The 17,956-nt window shown below is 36.2% G+C and overlaps 2 protein-coding genes across 8 annotated transcripts in view; both read left to right on the forward strand.

Annotated features, from left to right (window-relative positions):
- Positions 1-3,841: 3,841 nt before the first annotated feature.
- Positions 3,842-5,654, forward strand: cfap97d2 (CFAP97 domain containing 2). The gene is made up of 5 exons (XM_027165984.2): positions 3,842-3,937; positions 4,120-4,200; positions 5,003-5,121; positions 5,249-5,429; positions 5,580-5,654. The coding sequence occupies exons 1-5, from the start codon at positions 3,842-3,844 to the stop codon at positions 5,652-5,654; spliced, it is 552 nt and encodes a 183-aa protein (XP_027021785.1).
- A 1,560-nt stretch (positions 5,655-7,214) lies between these two features.
- Positions 7,215-17,956, forward strand: part of pikfyve (phosphoinositide kinase, FYVE finger containing) — a 29,076-nt gene continuing 18,334 nt past the window's right edge. For 3 of the 7 annotated variants that reach the window (XM_047814828.1, XM_047814830.1, XM_047814832.1), the window contains exons 1-7: positions 7,215-7,373; positions 9,083-9,273; positions 9,960-9,998; positions 10,215-10,373; positions 15,402-15,413; positions 16,275-16,322; positions 16,445-16,554. In XM_047814828.1, the coding sequence (XP_047670784.1) occupies positions 7,330-7,373; positions 9,083-9,273; positions 9,960-9,998; positions 10,215-10,373; positions 15,402-15,413; positions 16,275-16,322; positions 16,445-16,554 (603 nt within the window). In that variant the 5' untranslated portion in view covers positions 7,215-7,329. The remainder of the gene's footprint in view (positions 7,374-9,082; positions 9,274-9,959; positions 9,999-10,214; positions 10,374-15,401; positions 15,414-16,274; positions 16,323-16,444; positions 16,555-17,956) is intronic. The other 4 variants (XM_047814831.1, XM_047814833.1, XM_047814834.1 and 1 more) reach the window with 3 other exon arrangements.

Here is a 17,956-nt window from a genome sequence, read left to right on the forward strand (position 1 = left end):
GCAGCCACAGTTGACACAAAATGCTGTACACCATAAAATATACATAATGAAATAAATAATAATAAATAAAACAATAGCAGTAATAATTCATGATATACAAAAGCCAGGGAATACAAAAATGTTTTCAATCATAATATTCAATTAATTCAAATTATTTTTTCTCTTGCCATCACTAAAAATCTCTATGTTATATGTCATGTGCATGCCATAGATTCATCTTCTAAAATACATATCTGTAGATTTGTAAACGCTTATGCAGAAAGTTAGATTGAATTGTCCCACAATGATGCTGAGTTCTTGAACCTGACTGGTAAGCAGTTGTTGTTTCATTTTCTATAAGCTCTGACTGCTTCATGTAGTATTCATGTTTAAATCAGATCATTAAGCGGTACATGTCTACGCAACGGATGTTCATCCGGTACAGTACGTTGAGGAAGTACAGCAGCCCCAGAATAGATCAGACACCACTGCTCATTAATTAGACACCAACAGGTCAAATTGTGCAAGAGGGATCTTAAGCATACGGACTACACCTTAGGGGAGAAAGTCTTAGCAAACATGCTCTGTGTTAATGATGTCAGCTCCTGACTTCTCTCTTCAGAGACTCTCCCTTGATGTAATTCTCTGGAACACTCCAAACCACTGAGACCTTTTCAGCCTTCTCTTTAATTCCCTGTCCACATATTAGACACAAGACTGTGCTGATGAAAAGAAGTCACCAGCAGTGCAGCTCATCTGGAGGGGAAAAAATGACAGCAGGGTGTTTTTGTGTTAAGAGCAAATTTATAAAAAATGGTGACGGTGTGATATCTTTGAAGTAGTCTTCAGTGTGAAAGTAAAGTTGAATATGTCCTTTAATAGCCTTTTTACTAGAACACTGTCTGATCTTCAGCACATCCTCACCAGGGATCTTTATGTCTCATGACCAAGCAAAAACAGACACACTTAAATCATTAGTGATCTGGTGCAGCTCCACAGTCAGCAGCATTATCTTTATATATAAAAAGTGAGTGCATGAGTAAGAAGGATATTTGAGAACCCGCTGTCTGACACAAAGCACAAACAGCTTTAAGAGCTCTTTACCAATTATGCTAATGTCCTTAAACCACCTATTTTACACATTTGAACCTCTCTAGCCTTCTACTGAGAAATGACACAGCAAAGACTATTATAAATTACACAGACGGCGAGCAAATGAATTAAACATTAGTATAGACTTCAGGTTAAGCATTACAAAGAAAGCAGTTTAATTAATGTAAATGAGCTATAAGTGATAGAAGACCTAGCACTATAATGGCTCTATGCATCAGAGCAAAGCTTATTCATGACATTTGAGAGAGCAGGAATTCATATTATTTCTTATCGTATTATAACTGTTACAATAAAAACTGGTGCAGCATTCAGGTAAAGTACAGTAAATATGCAAGATTATAAATTATATCCATATTGTTGTTGGTCAATGTGGAGAATTAGGTAAACAATGAACAATGGAAACTGTATTACTGTATTTGTTATTTCTATATGGCAACAAATGGCTGGGGAAACATGGCTTTTATTATGTTTGATCTCTTCAGACTTTTTTATTCCCTACTTATACTTTTTAAAGATATCTCTTTAGCCAGGCATACACATCCCATAACTGTGTGCTCCAGTAGATCTGATCAAACACACTTTATTATATACTGCTGGTTAATATTATGAACAGCAGCTACGCTAATTCCTCTCCACTTGTTTAAGATTTTTCTACCCATCCCTAGCATCCAGAGATTGTACCAGCCCCAGTTGTGTTTCATCTCATGAAGATTTGTGACCTTTAGTATGAAGAGGCCTAATCTGTGAGGATCCTTAGACATCTAGAGATGTGCCTCCTGTTGTATTCCACTTCATGGGGATTATGGACAGTCAAAGAAATGATGCCATGTACTTGTGGTCTTTGTGGACAGAAATCTCCTAATCAATACACGATTATCAGACTGTATATGACTGTAGAAAGGACATTATTTATAATAACATTCTCTGGTGTTTATAACCATTTATAATCACACCCTCTAATGTCACCCAAATGAGGATGGGGTTCCCTTTTGAGTCTGGTTCCTCTCAAGGTCTCTTCCTCTTCCATCTTGAACTTTTTAAAATTGTTGTGCTATATACCTTATGTTCTGTAAAACTGCTTTAAGATAACGTCTATTATTAAAAGTGCTGAACAATAAACTGAATTGAATTGAATTATACAATAAGTCAGAATGCAAACCCCCCCCCCCCCAACCTCTAAATTAACAATGTTTCATATAAAGTGTAATTGTATTTCCTGTAATAAAATAAACTAGATCATACCACATTCTGATGTGAGTTCATCCAAACTAAAACAAAAATCTATGCATGATAGAAAAGATTAATAGTTTAAAATGTGTAAGAATTATTAGAAGATAGAATTATTGTGTTGTGGCCATAAATCCTGATTCTTCTTCTGATTCTTTCATGGATTTCATCAAATTATTGAAAATTACAGTGTGAATGATTTTGTCCATAATAGTGAGAACAAAACATAATGATTAAGTGATTAAGACACGATACTACAATGTTGTTCCCGAGGTGCTCATAATCCTGTAATGTAATGTTCTTGTATGTGTAATAATCCAATCCAAACAAAAGGCGGCGGTGTTGCTATACTGTTTTTCATTACATTTCAGTAACCACTTTCGTCATACAGTGAGAAATCTAAATAACCTAAAAATGATGAAAACGAACCTGAACTAATAATCTCTTAATCATGACGGTGTAATCAAGCACGAGGTATTACACACAACCATTGTCTGCATTTCTGTTTATTATAGTCCCTCTGGTAATAGCAATAGTGACTAGGAAACTGTCTCCATGGCTTATAATCCTCATTAGCAATACATACACACATACATGTTATGTTAAAGCTTGTCTAAACTATAATCAGAAGTAAATATGTTCTGTGTAGCCATGAGGATCATGATGATGATGGGGATGGGGATGGTGATGATGATGATGATGATAATGATGATGATGGTTGTTGTAGTTACAGAGCATTCCATGTCCCTCAGAAACTAATCCTAAATAACAACGCTCCACTGAATTTATGTCTTTCCAACGGTCCAATGAATTTTTATAAAGCAGCATCCTATCAAGCAGAGCTTTATGCTAAAGTTAACTAATGTAGGAGTACAGTCATTCTCGAGACCAAAGATGAACAGTAAAATGCAGCTCACCATCAGCTACATCTTACTCCAAATCTGTCCGTCTAGGTGTATCAGATGCTTCCAGAGACACAAGTGCAATGAGAGTAAATCACCACTCTCTCTGTGCTTGGAAAGAGGGGGTATGAGAAATCATGTGTGTACCTAAAAACAGAACTAACCCAAAAACTCAGGCTTAAGATTCCAAACCACTCTGTGTGATATAGGAAGGCCAGGTACTTGTGTTCCATTTTGTTCATGTTAACTTTGTCTGCTCACTTGTTCTGCCTTCTAGGGTACTTTGGTCTAATTCACTTTCAGGACACTGAAAATTCAGATTAACTAGGACAAGCTTTATATGGACAAGAGTGCTGGAGTTTTGGAAATCTTTAACTTTAGTTTCAAACATTTAATCTGAACATATCACACATAAACTAATATACAGCTAGTGTTTATATATATTCTGTAAAAGAATGAATATGTAGTAGTTTATTGTGTCAGAGGCAACATGTAGCTTCTCTGTGACTGTCATGACAACATCCACTTGACACACGACTCAAAACAGACTACACTAAAGTCTGTGTTCAATAGGAGCTGTGTTTGTTTCCACTGCTGGAGTTTTGAGGCAAACAATAACCATGCAGCATAAATCTCACCAACCCCTGCAGCCCTGTGCCAGCAAATACCTGCAGTTCAGGTGGGATAAGAGTGGCTATGAAATACACAATAAAAAGGTGAGATGCTCAGGGGTAAATGGAAAATATACTCTGTTCAGTGGTAAATGTGATATTTATTTATTGTTTAGTTTGGCAATAAATAAGCTGAATAGTTGTTTTTTTTTTCTAAGAAAAGAAAAATTTAGTGCACGTGCTGCTTCTATAGACTACACATGTCATGAATTGTGTTTCTTTTCAAGGTTCAGTCTGCGAAGGCCAAAGTTAACACAACTCCACCTAAGATCTATAATCACATTCTTCTGAAAAGGAAAAAGAAAATGGTAATAAATAATGAATTTACAATCCTGACAAATTTTCTTTAAAGGTATTTTGCTAAAAAAAAATTAAGCCTTCAGCATTTTGTATATAAAATATCTGATAATAGAATCCGTGTGTGTGTGTGTGTGTGTGTGTGTGTGTGTGTGTGTGTGTGTGTGTGTGTGTGTGTGTGTGTGTTGCACCCACTTAAGCTCCAGATATTCTTTTCCAATACAGCTTTTCTGCTATAATTAAAAAATAAATAAAAGGTACATTTAGATAAACTGGCTATTAGATAAAGATTGTAAATCAAGCTAAAATGATTCAGCAGGTAACAGTAATAAGAATTGGCCAGTGTCCAGATTTCATGCATTTATTCCATCATTACACTTGTGTGAGTGTCTAACATTCTAATTCTTATCATCCATATGGTTGGATCACCTTTTAACAACAGGCATGCTCATCCATGGTCCTAGAAATATACCAGCCTGCGGGTTTCGTGGCAAATCTAACACACTTAACTATCTTTTAACCAGAGCAATTGGGATGAATAAGACATCATTCATATCACAATAAACACAACATACCTCAAATATATAAAGGAAGAAAAAAAAATACATATAAATACTGTAACTCCGTGTTGTTTACAGACTAGGATTTCTGTACAGATCAATTGTGTTAGAACTGATCATTTTCAGAATGTCCATCTACATAGATACATTTACCAACCTTTCCCTGACAACTTCAGTGCTTCACAGATTATTTCATTAAACCACAATAATGAATAATTAATAATTCATTTTAATTAATGCTTTACTCCACTAGATGGAGGAAGAACGACTTTCAACAATTCAAAGAGACAATCGGATGCTACTGGATAAAATATCCCACATCAAGCAAACCTCTGGTCAGATTGATTGTAGAAATGAGTATGTGAATAAAAGGTAAGCATTTTATAATGCTGGTATTTAAACTTAGACTGCTGATCTTCACTAATGCAGAAAAGCTGAGTTAACACTGCTCTTGTGATCAGTTCAAATAAAGCACATATCCTTTCTTCCTCAAATTCAGGCTTGACACAGACAAAAGACAAGAAGCTCTGCTTGAAATTGTGAAAGATAATAAGATAATTCTTCGACGTTTAGCACAGTGCACACCATACTACAGTGTACAGGTGTGGAACGAACAGTGGATAAAAACACTTGATGTAATGAAGAGCATTGGACGATTCCCACCATTAAGTCATGCTCAGGTAAGGTATGAGGTATAACTAGACTCTGTGTTATCTGATAGTCAATTCATCAACTAAAGGTGTCATCATTGGACTTTAGGAAGTTTTAAATCATTTATTTTCCAAATGCAGGTCAAGCACTTAATCATGTGCTTTCTCTTCTCTTTACAGAGACCTGTAGATGTTTTACCACAGAAGACCATGAGGTTTTCGAAAGAGGAAGCAAATGAAGAACATATGATATAACAGTGAAAGTGGAAAGCAAAGACAAGCTGAGGCTCAAATATATAGTAGAATAGTAGAATAGTAGAATAGTAGAATATTAGCGAGGTTAAACTGCAAACAAACATTCATTCATGAGCTCCAGTCTTACAATAATGCAAGGCAAAAAAATTTTAAGGGTTAATATTGTTTTTATGAAGAATATTTCTCAGAATCAGAATCAAATTGAGAAAGTGCTTTATTGCCAAGTATGTTTGTTTTAGTGTTATATGCTTCCAGTACACAGAGACAGCACACAGACTATAAAAATAAGATGAAAATGTGGGAAAAAAATACACATATTTAAGTACAAATTAAGGACAAAATTGAAAAATACATCAATTGTATGTACAGTTGTGCTATAGATGACAGAATGGAATATAATAGAATGGCAATTACTAGTTAATGAATGAATTAATATTTTGTAATAGTACGGTTAACATCAGAACATTTTTTTTGCTGTTTCTCTAAAGATTACAAAAGTGTCTATAACACTTATAATAAACAGCATTTGAGTCATTGATAATTTTTTAATTATTTATTTATTTTTATTTTTTTTTTCATTTTAACAAAAAATACCAAGAAATGTATCTTAATCAACAAGCCCTTCATTAAAATGTTTGCCTTGTGTACATGGCAAGTTTGTTTGCTTAAATAGATGAGTAATGTCTTGTCTCGTGATAAAAGACAACGATCGAGTACCGTGTGATCGATTACTTCTGTCTGCTCAGATAAGACTCCAGTTTCTGGCTAGCTAGCAGGCTAAAGCTATTGATCATGTGAAGTGGATTAAAAATGTTGTATTGTGCCGATCAAGGACCTGTGTTTTATCCCAGTTCGGATGGTATAGATATGCTGTAGAAAACAGCAACAAAACAGGTAAGAGGGGGTTATTTTTGTTGGCCAGTGATATTCTTAGTGATCTGATTTTAGGCGGCTAGCAGGCAGGTATTTTATTAGCTGTAGCACAAACGTTGTTATTCATATTATGGTCTTGTGCTGGTTCAAGTCTTTAAAATAAACGCGGTTATAATTGTAATCATTATATCATAGATAACCAGGTTGACTGGTTTAATTGACACTAAGGTTATCTCCATAGCGACACAGAATAGAAATTATAATCTTAGCATCTCTGTTTGTTAGCATTCATGTGTTTTGACGGTTTATAATCAGTCTTAGTGTGAGAATGATCTCGCTGTCCTGTTCACAGCGTTGTACAGGAGAAAGAACGTCGTGTAGGTTCACAGCCTGTTCTGCATGACTGCTTTTATATGTAGGTGAAAAAATATCTGCTGTAGATGTGTAGATACCGGTTCTAGGGCTGAATATAGGCTAATAAAAACAAACAAAAAAAAAACAGTCATATATTTATATATATATATATATATATATATATATATATATATATATATATATATATATATATAATATATAAACAAACGAAAGAATTGTGTGATAGAAGCAAGGGTTTGGTCTGTGATGCCTGCTTTTGCTGAGCTCTGAAGCTGCCGTGGCCCTTGATCACATGACCTGGTGAGTTGTGTGAAAGCAGTTGTGCACTTTGTGCTGATCTGGAGCCGGAGACACACCATACTAATGATGTCTCATCATATTTATTCTAAGGGTTTTTGTTTTGTTTTGTTTTAAATGATCTATCGATATGACCTGTTCACTGCGACTTCAGTCAGTGGCCTTTATTAAGCGGTAAGATTTACGACATACTTTACAAGTCTATGCACGTTTTAGCCATTTAGGTTTGAGCAGCAGGAGCGACCCGTTATTAGTTTGGGTTATTTGACGTGTGAAGAAAAATGTAATTGATTAATTAAACTGACTCCCTAACCAGCCAAACAACCTGTTATCCGTGACATTAAGTATATAATTACCAAATTTGTACGTTGCTAATCATGTTATCTGCATTTACGGATGCAACCCGGAAGTTTAACTCTGATAAAAAAAAAAAAAAGTTGTACAAACCCGTTACTGTCTGTAAAGAAAAATGTCTTGTTCATTTTTTATTGTGTTCGTTTCCAAATGTTGTTCTTCAGCTTCATCCGAGTTCACATTTTCATTTTTTTAATCTCTAGTTTAGTAAGTCGGTGTAATTTGGATTTAGTTAGGAAAATATTAAGCTATTTCCATGGGCAATTCCACAACACATCGTTTTCCTCGTTAATGTTTGTTTACAGGTGCTTTCTGTCGTCCTCTGCTCTCTATTCGCACTTCTGGCCTTTTTTAAAAAAAAAAAACCTGAAATAATGTTTTAATTCCGTATTCCTCAAAAGGGAAAAATAACTAATGTAAAAAAAATAACAATGGTGCAATTTGTCTTGAGGTACTTGGTGAAGAAATTAACAGGACGTATGTGAGAGCTTGAGTCTGGTTCCTCTCAGGGTTTCTTCCTTTTTTTTTTTTCAAAGTTTTTCCTCCCCACAGTCACCTGAATCACCTCAGACTTACTCATTGGGGATAAATACAAACACAAATAAAAATCTCTAATATTAATCTTAAGTTTTATATTATTTATCTTTATATTATTCTTTATAAGAACCTTTTGTTTTATGTTCTGTAAAGCTGCTTTGAGACAATGTCGATTGTAAAAAGCGCTATACAAATAAATTTGAATTGAATTAAATTGAACTTCTTTAAAAAAAAAAAAAAAAAACACTTTGCCAAACAACAATTCCATATGCATAGCTCTTTACCTATCATTTTGTAGCATTTTAATGAAGGATATGATCACATGACTGGGGACGGTTATGTCTAATGGTTGTTCCGTACACAGGCTTCAACAGAAATAAATCTTTGGTTCATATGCAAAGTTTAGCCCTATACTAGGTGTAGCTTTGCTCTTTTTGTTGGAGGTTTTGTTATGTATATCTTCAGATAAATAAAAAAAATACACTTACATTAAATACATTTAATAAAACAGACAGTATTCATAGTCACACCACAGTGACTGGTTCTAAGGTGCACTCATTACAGGGTTTATGTTGAGTTCACAGTTTATGTAGTACTTCACATTCTTGGTTCGATGGTGTTTTTATACTACATGAAGATCTTGCTACTACATTCAAAATCCTTTATCTGGTTTGAATGTGTTAGTAGTTTTTTTTTTCTTTCTTGTTAAAATGTTATTAGCCTGCATGGCGACAGTATAAAAGATGTGACTGTGTTGATCATTTGACAGCAAGATGTTCAGAGTTGGTCTGGGTAAAGAAGTTTGTGCCATTTCAAGTTAAGCAATCATACATGGAATTATAAATAAAGAGATGAGTGGAATTACGCGAGAACAAGTGTTTTTGTTACAAGACAGTAAACAGCAAACACTGTGTTCCTTATTTAAGCCTGACATGTGAATGTGGTTTATCACCAGCAGAAGTTACAGTTTTCTATCTTATTTTGACTAACAGGGGCAGCGATATGGCTGCTGATGACAAGTCCACATCGTCCTCGTCCACGCTGGACTGGAACTCTGAGCCACCCCTATCGCCCACCAGCCCCTCCCATCTGACTCACTTCAAACCCCTTACCCCGGATCAGGATGAGCCCCCCCTGCGTTCAGCCTACAGCTCCTTAGTCAGCCTCTTCCGCTTCAACAAAGGTGATTGATAGTGGTTTCACAAACCTCCCTCCCTGGAAACCTTTGCCCCTGCCAATAGCTGGATCAGAGAGTTTCAGATACTAAATTTACTCTCTAAGGGACTGCACCGTATCCAAAGATAACTATAATAATGTTTACATAATATAACATGTGATAAACATGAAGTTTGACAATGTTTAGAGCCCTTTCACTTTTCACAAATGTATCCCAAATCTGGGACTTTTTAAATCTTAGATAATTACTGTCTCATTGCCAAGAGTTTGAAGTCATGTGATGTTGGAGCAGTTCCAGTGGGAATTTCATACACAGTCACGCGTTTCTCCAACCTTACTCCAAGCTTTATATCTTCCTTTTGGCAATTAATATTAGAGCAGGGCTGCAAAAGGGCCTGTCAGGGCAAAAAAAAATGTTGGTGCATATTAATTTCTTGGCAAGGGTTTAATAAATGAATAACTTATAAATGAATAAATTTAAAGAACTGAAATGAACTATTTATGCTTAAAACTAGCTATGATTAACTGGATAAAATAAAGTTTGTAAATGACAGTGTTGTATATAATTTCATCAACATTTGCTGAACATTACAATGATTTGCAATTGTTTAAAAAATAAAAAAACCTAAACCAGGAGGAAATGTAATAAACACAATGATTAAATATCTAATATCTGCCTTTTATTCTTTTTAGAAAAGTCAGGTGCAAACATTGCACCAGCAAAAAAGCTTGGTAAGTCTGGCCCTTGTTATACCAAAAAATATAAAAAAAAAACGAAAGGATTTTTTTTTTTTTTGGGATAATTCACAATTCAGGGAAAAGCAGATTTGGCAGCAGCTGGTTGCAATTGCACTGAAAACAGCTAACCACCCCATCAGCATAGTAAAGTGTTTCTGTGGCTTGGGCTGAATTTCAATCTTCTCGCTTCCCAACTGCTGTTGCACACAGAAGAAGGTCGGCAACCTTCGGCAGCTGAGAAACCAGAGTCTGTTGCGCCGTCGCCGCAGGGGGAGCGCCGTAGTTGGGCCAGTTCCTCACTGTCCACACACAGCTCTGGGACACACAGGAAGCACTCTGACCTAGTCAGGAGAACATCTACAGCCTCAGGTAAAACACATGCTTCTACATGTTATTAATCCGCTGTGAATTAGTTGTGATGCTGCAGTTGTCTTCCTTCAGACACTCGACTAACTTGACCTGCAATATTTATATTATATAAAATACTTGTATAAGTATTGCGATTTTTTTTCTATGATTTAAATATTGCAGTATAAAAAAAAATCAACGCAAAATCAAGAAAACTGATGAGCTTGCAAATTTTCAAAATGATCACAGATACAGTGGGCACTGTATACACATGCACGGGCTCTGTACTAAGAGAAAAAGTACTAAAATGTTTGAAACGATACTGTAAATCTTTCAAACAAATTTCTATGTGAACCTTTAATCTTAGTAAAATTTCTATGTAATTCTTTAGTGAGAAAATGACGCAGGGTGAGCATCTACCATCACTGTGACTAAATGGGGTTGATGATGATTTTAAAAAAATATCTTATTTGTATATATCTTAATTTTTTTTTTGGTTTCCTTGCCTTCTTGACCTTCATCACTTTTTAAAGCTAATTTTCTTTTTATGTGGTGATATTTCAAATGTTTCTGATTCAGTTTCTCCAACATGGATTTTTTTTAACACGTTTATAAGCAGGTAACGCAAGTCTCAGTTAAAAGCTACTGAATAACATTTAAATTAAAACTGAGGCAATTTCCAAAGTCTGTAATATCTAGAGATTAAAAGATATGTTTCCTATACTCCACAGCAAAAAATATAGATTTTATTATATGATAAATTTCTGGCTTCTAGAATGCTGCTAAATTTCAGGGATTGTGTTACAGAAATAAGTGTGAAATTTAATGTGCATGGGAACCATGACTTTTATTGAAGACAATTTTTTTTGCAGTATATGATCGAACCGGGCTATTCGATTGGCGGTCCCGAAGTAATTTGTTCCGGCACTTCAAGTGCCTAGAGTAAAAAAGACATCTATAATAGATTTAGTTCAGTCAGACAACGGACCCTACAGTTATGAAGTGAAGCGCGTGTGTTCCATTCAGCACGGTCTGCAGTCCCGGCACAGAGCAGGAGTCACATGACGTTAGTGGAGTAACGTGAGCATCCTCTCCTGTGTGAATGAAAGGATGATGACAGATGAGAACTTTTGTTAGTATCATTTCTTCTGTTCATTCTTCCAATATTAACTCGTCTCTACTACCCTAGCTCTACTTACACGTCCAAATCGGCATTCTCACACATGAATGCTATTACACATCCCTCACAGTCTGCACCTGCACCACTGTAAACTCCCTGACAAAAGTCTTGTCGCTTATCCAAGTTGTAGGAACAACAGATAATAACTTGACTTCTAGATAATCATTTGGAATCAGAAGTGGCTTATATGAAAGGCAAAGATTAAGCTTATTTTACCAAGATAAAATCTTTTCATGCCTATCATGTAAGATGAAGGAGGAGGCGTTGAAGATGAAACCAAAGAATCTTGATTAACTCTGGGAGTCCTGCAAGAATGCTTTCTTTGCCATTCCAGGTGACTTTATTAATAAGTTATTTGAGCCATTGCCGAGATGTATGGTTGCAGTCCTCCAAGCTTTTTTTTTTTTGTCTAAGCAAAGTCTGACCTTTCGGTCCTAATTAAATAATTAAAAATCAAGGCATGATACGATTTTATTTTGGTAAAATAAGCTTCATCTAAACTATAACTATAAGTCGTTATTACTTGTTGTTCCTACAACTTGGATCGGCGACAAGACTTTTGTCAGGGAGTGTATGTGTACTGCACTGACAACATGTACACCAGATTTCACTGCTCTTGTGAAATCTAAAAACTGTCATCACTCTCATTAGAAGGCAGCCGAAATGTTAGGCAATTATCAAGATGGCTGCTGTAGTTTAAATAGGCATACTAAAATAATTTTATTATGAAACAATGGTCTTCCTTATTGTGAACTTTTTGTTATGTGCACTTAAGTTTCCCTTTAAATGAGTTACAGTCAGGTCCTTAAATATTGGGACATGACACAATTCTAACATTTTTGCCTCTATACACCACCACAATGGATTTGAAATGAACAAGTTGTGCTTTAACTACAGACTGTCAGCTTTAATTTGAGGGCATTTGCATCCAAATTAGATGAACGGTGTAGGAATTGCAACAGTTTGCATATGTGCCTCCCACTTGTTAAGGGACCAAAAGTAATGGGCCAATTGGCTTCTCAGCTGTTCCATGGCCAGGTGTGTGTGTTATTCCCTCATTATACCAATTACAGTGAGCAGATAAAAGGTCCAGAGTTCATTTCAAATGTGCTATTTGCATTTGGAATCTGTTGCTGTCAACTCTCCAAGATGAGATCCAAAGAGCTGTCACTAACAGTGAAGCAAGCCATCATTAGGCTGAAAAAACAAAACAAACCCATCAGAGAGATAGCAAAAACATTAGGCGTGACCAAAACAACTGTTCGGAACATTCTTAAAAAGAAGGAACGCACCGGTGAGCTCAGCAACACCAAAAGACCCGGAAGACCATGGGAAACAACTGTGGTGGATGACCGAAGAATTCTTTCCCTGGTGAAGAAAACACCCTTCACAACAGTTGGCCAGATCAAGAACACTCACCAGGATGTACTGTAGGTGTATGTGTGTCAAAGTCAACAATCAAGAGAAGACTTGAATACAGAGGGTTCACCACAAGATGTAAACCATTGGTGAGCCTCAAAAACAGGAAGGCCAGATTAGAGTTTGCCAAACAACATCTAAAAAAGCCTCCACAGTTCTGGAACAACATCCTATGGACAGATGAGACCAAGATCAACTTGTACCAGAGTGATGGGAAGAGAAGATTATGGAGAAGGAAAGGAACTGCTCATGATCCTAAGAATACCACCTCATCAGTGAAGCATGGTGGTGGTAGTCTCATGGCATGGGCATGTATGGCTGCCAATGGAACTGGTTCTCTTGTATTTATTGATGATGTGACTGCTGACAAAAGCAGCAGAATGAATTCTGAAGTGTTTTGGGCAATAGTATCTGCTCATATTCAGCCAAATGCTTCAGAACTCATTGTACGTCGCTTCACAGTGCAGATGGACAATGACCCAGGCATACTGCAAAAGCAACCAAAGAGTTTTTTTAAGAGGAAAAAAGTGGAATGTTATGCAATGGCCAAGTCAATCACCTGACCTGAATCCGATTGAGCATGCATTTCACTTGCTGAAGACAAAACTGAAGGGAAAATGCCCCCAAGAACAAGCAGGAGCTGAAGACAGTTGCAGTAGAGGCCTGGCACAGCATCACCAGGGATGAAACCCAGCGTCTGGTGATGTCTATGCGTTCCAGACTTCAGGCTGTAATTGACTGTAAAGGATATGCAACCAAGTATTAAAAAAAAGTGAAAGTTTGATTTATGATTATTATTCTGTCACCTTACTTTTGGTCCCTTAACAAGTGGAAGGCACATATGCAAACTGTTATAATTCCTACACCGTTCACCTGAGATCAACTTGTTCATTTCATTTCAAATCCATTGTGGTGGTGTATAGAGCCAAAAATGTTAGAATTGTTTCGATGTCCCAATATTTATGGACCTGGGTCAAGCCTACTTGGCCATCTTACAATGCACTGATGTTATGAAAAGCTAATAAAATATCCCTGTGATGGGATATAAATAGTGTTATAACTACAGTGCTCTCTTGGCTTTTCTTGTAATTATTATATTTAGTTAATCTTGGTCCTGTCAACTGTGCCAACATCTTTGAGGAAGCCAAAAGGCACTGTTCTCAATAATACTTTGAATAAAATAAGTGTTTTCAGCTTTTAGACATGACCGTGGATTATTGATTTTTAATAGTTTAACTTTCTTAAATTGGAATAAGATGTCATTAAAATAACACCGTTTTCTGTATGGTTTTATTTTCCAGATTTTAGCTCAGCACTTGTTCTATATTTAGATATTTATATTTAGGGTTATAATACACTTACATATGCACTTGTGTGTGTGTGTGTGTGTGTGTGTGTGTGTGTGTGTGTGTGTGTGTGTGTGTGTGTGTGTGTGTGTGTGCGCGAGCATTTCTAGAATCTTCTACCTTACATATGTACTTATATACTTAGTGTTTGTGTGTGCCCGAGCATTTCTAGAATCTTCTATCAAATTCGACTTGAATTCACCTCATGGTTTGGAGACGGGTAATATTTAGATAACAAGGCGAACTGAACGAACTGACCGTTTTCTAACTGGAAGATTTACGGTAAAACTTCAGCATACAAATGGAATTTGCCATACAGACGGTGTAACTGATATTAGTGTGTTAATTTAGACCTACAAAAAAAATCCCAAAGAAAATAGCACCCACTTGCTACAGGCAAGTTGCTCTTGCTTGTAAAGAGCGAGTCATTATAATCAGTGGGGATTCGGTGGCTTAAACAAATATAGTACAAGATTTGCCAGTATAATAAACCCGCCTGCATGTTAGCACCTATTTTACACGTTACAGAACAGAACAATACCTAATCCGGTCAGCAGGTGGCACTGTTGTTAGTATACGACCATTTGGACAATTGTTATTTATTCATTCATTCATTCATTCATTGGAAGAGATGGTGGGGTAATAATCTCAGTCTCGGGGGCTAAGACCCTCAACCCTTTCAATCATATCAATATCCTGTGTCAATTAAATGAGGAAGGGTTCTTTTTTTTTCCTCTCAATGTTTCTTCCTCATATCCTCTCAGGGAGTTTTTTTTTTCTTGCCACAGTCATTTGCTTACTCTATTTTAAACATTTCAAAATTCTTAAACCTCCTGTTTATTTCCAATTTTGAATAGGAATGAATAAATCCTGTGTTTTCAGTGTGGATTTTTGGACTCCACTGTGTATATATACAGGCTGTTCAAGTCTTACAGTAACGTATCTGTTCTTGGCTTTTGTTAAGAAGCATACAGGCAACACTGAGGTGTTCTTTATTGGGTCGTTAATAAGGATCAGGGCCTGGAAATCAGATATTTTAGTTTATTTCAAGTTAAGGATAAATCCAATTTATAAAGCTTTGTTCATCTTCTCTTCTGTCCACAGAGGAGTGGGAAGGTGAGGGTCTTTTTATTTATTATTATTTTATAACTTTTTTAAATGTGTGTCTCTGAAATGGTTTCATGCTTGAATACATTTGTTTATTAATACTGTCGCGTGTGTGTGGTGTGTGTGTGTGTGTGGTTTGAAACTTAACCTGTTATATCAGGGGTGTTCAACTAAACAAAGTCTATTCACATAAAATTGTGGTTATGACAATAAATAAGAAGATATGGAGCAGTTGTGCTTTTTTGCTTCATGGTAAAACATTAGAATAAGTACATCATTCTCTGTCTATTCCTTTTTAAACACTGATTTCTTTGGTGATTTCTTTCTTCTGTGATTCATCACTGCACTGATCAGTCCTGAGAGTAAACAATAATTGGTATATCTCCAAATATTGTTGATGATAAACTCTCTTGTTTCAGATCAAACATCTCTGGCTCTTATGTCTTGATTTAATTAAATACCGTCAATCTTGTGATTGGATAAACTGCAAGAGAGGATCTGTTGAAACTGCACTTGTTTTCATTTACCAACTCTGTTAGAGTATTTTTCTACTCACTTCGCTTGAGATGCTACGTCGGGTCTGTACCCGGACCACGGCTCACCAGTTGAATGCCCCTGTTCTACAGCATGTCACATTTTAATCACCTACTACTATCAGTAGTAGTTTTTTTTTAAATGATCATTTAGCTATTGTCGGCTGAACACTTTCTGAGACGCGCAACAGCTGGATTAAAACATCACATTCTTTTTTACTGTTTTATTTTTATTAGTTTTGTTTTTTTTTTTTTTTTTTAACATGGTTTACGTTTGCTGTGTTCATTAGACAACTCTAAGAACAATTCACAATAGCTGTCATTGTTTTTTACTCAGGGCTTCCATCAGATCATGAGTTGGTATGTGACCATTTTTTTGAAAGAGGTGAATGAGACCGATTGAATTGGCTTGTACGCATGAGCAGTGTGAATATTCTGAATTGCATGTTTACTGATATTTTCTTACATTTGGCACAGCACTAATATCGCATGTACGTTTGTTTCTAGAGGGACGGCGAAAGTCAGAGACTCCACTGGGGGGCCATGACCCTCGAACAGCAGTCCAACTTCGTACCGCTCTGAAGAGACTGAAAGAGATCATGGAGGGAAAGAGCCAGGTATGAAAATGTAGTTTTAGATCAAGCACGCACTTCTTTTCTCCAAGAGGACAAGCAGAGTTATATGGATGTGCTGAAAGAGGACATGAAGTTAATTGGGTCGAGAGTAGTTAGGTGGAAACAGATGATTCGATGTGGCGCCCCCTAACGGGAAAAGCTGAAAGTAGAAGCGGAAGCACTTTGTTTCTTCTTTTCAATTATCGCCAGATTTCCTCACATGGCAATATTAGACAAGATTAGAATTAACAATAGATTCAAATTTGATGTTAAATATGATTAGAAACAGTGAATGCATGTGCTTCATGGCATGGAATCCCCATGGAATCCCATTCCTTTGATATTGGTCCATGTTGAGGTGATTGCATCACACAATTGCTGCAGATTTTTAGCACTTTCATGCTGTGAATCTCCCGTTCTACCACATCCCAAACATGATCTTCTGGATTCCGATCTGGTGACTCCTAAGGTCACTGAAGAACACTGAGACCACTTTTATTTTGTGACAAAATGCATTATCATGCTGGATTTGTTTGTTTGTTTTACAATCAATATGTTATATACACATGTTAAATTTTGACACCCCATTAAATATTCAGTTCTTTATTAAGAATGGTCAACATGTCAGTTTCTGGTCTGATTTTTAATTTGAACATGTAGATGAAAGTGATGTTAAATTTTTCACTTATTCAACTAAAGAAATCAACAAGAATGAGGATTTTTACTGAGGAAAACGTTGCTACACCCTGTGCACTAATAGCTATTGTTTCCCGCTTTGACTGAAATGACCTCAGTGAGTCATTTCTTGTAGCCATCTACAGGTTCTGACATTAACTGGAAGAACGTTTCCACCACTCTTAAATGCAGAATTCTTTTAGCGGTGTGATGTTTAAGGGTTTTCTTGTCTGTTTCAAATCACCACACTGGATCTCAATAGGATTTTGATCTTCGCTTTAACTTCACCATTCCAGAATTCTAATTTTTTTTTTCTTTTCTGCCAGTTTTGGTGGATTTACTGGTATGGTTTTTGTCAAGGTCCAGTTCCACTTCAACATAGAGTTCATAGTGGATTCTATAATGATGACCTGACCAGGTCCTGCTGCAGCAAAACATCCCCAAACCATAACAATTCCACCTTAATGTTTCACAGTTGGCATGAGGTTCTTTTGCTGAAATGACGTATTTGGTTTAAGCCAAACATGCCCTCTGTTATGGTCTCCAAATAATTCAAATTTAAACTTATATGTCCAAACCATATTACTCCAAATGTCTTGGCCTTCGTCTCTGTGTTCTTTCACAAACGTCAGTCTTGCCCTCGTTTTTTTTTTTTACACACTAAAGGTTTCCTTCTTGCACACCTCACATGATAATTAAATCTGTCCGTCTCTTTCTGATTGCAGATTCA

Source organism: Tachysurus fulvidraco, chromosome 6 (assembly GCF_022655615.1).
Source record: "Tachysurus fulvidraco isolate hzauxx_2018 chromosome 6, HZAU_PFXX_2.0, whole genome shotgun sequence".
Lineage (NCBI taxonomy): Eukaryota > Metazoa > Chordata > Actinopteri > Siluriformes > Bagridae > Tachysurus > Tachysurus fulvidraco.

Bases quoted from the DNA above. Each gene is read 5' to 3' on its own strand.
- cfap97d2 (XM_027165984.2), top strand. From the start codon at position 3,842: ATGCAGCATAAATCTCACCAACCCCTGCAGCCCTGTGCCAGCAAATAC. The intron at 4,201-5,002 runs GTAATAAATAAT...TTACTCCACTAG, and splicing joins TGAAAAGGAAAAAGAAAATG to ATGGAGGAAGAACGACTTTC. The intron at 5,122-5,248 runs GTAAGCATTTTA...CCTCAAATTCAG, and splicing joins AATGAGTATGTGAATAAAAG to GCTTGACACAGACAAAAGAC.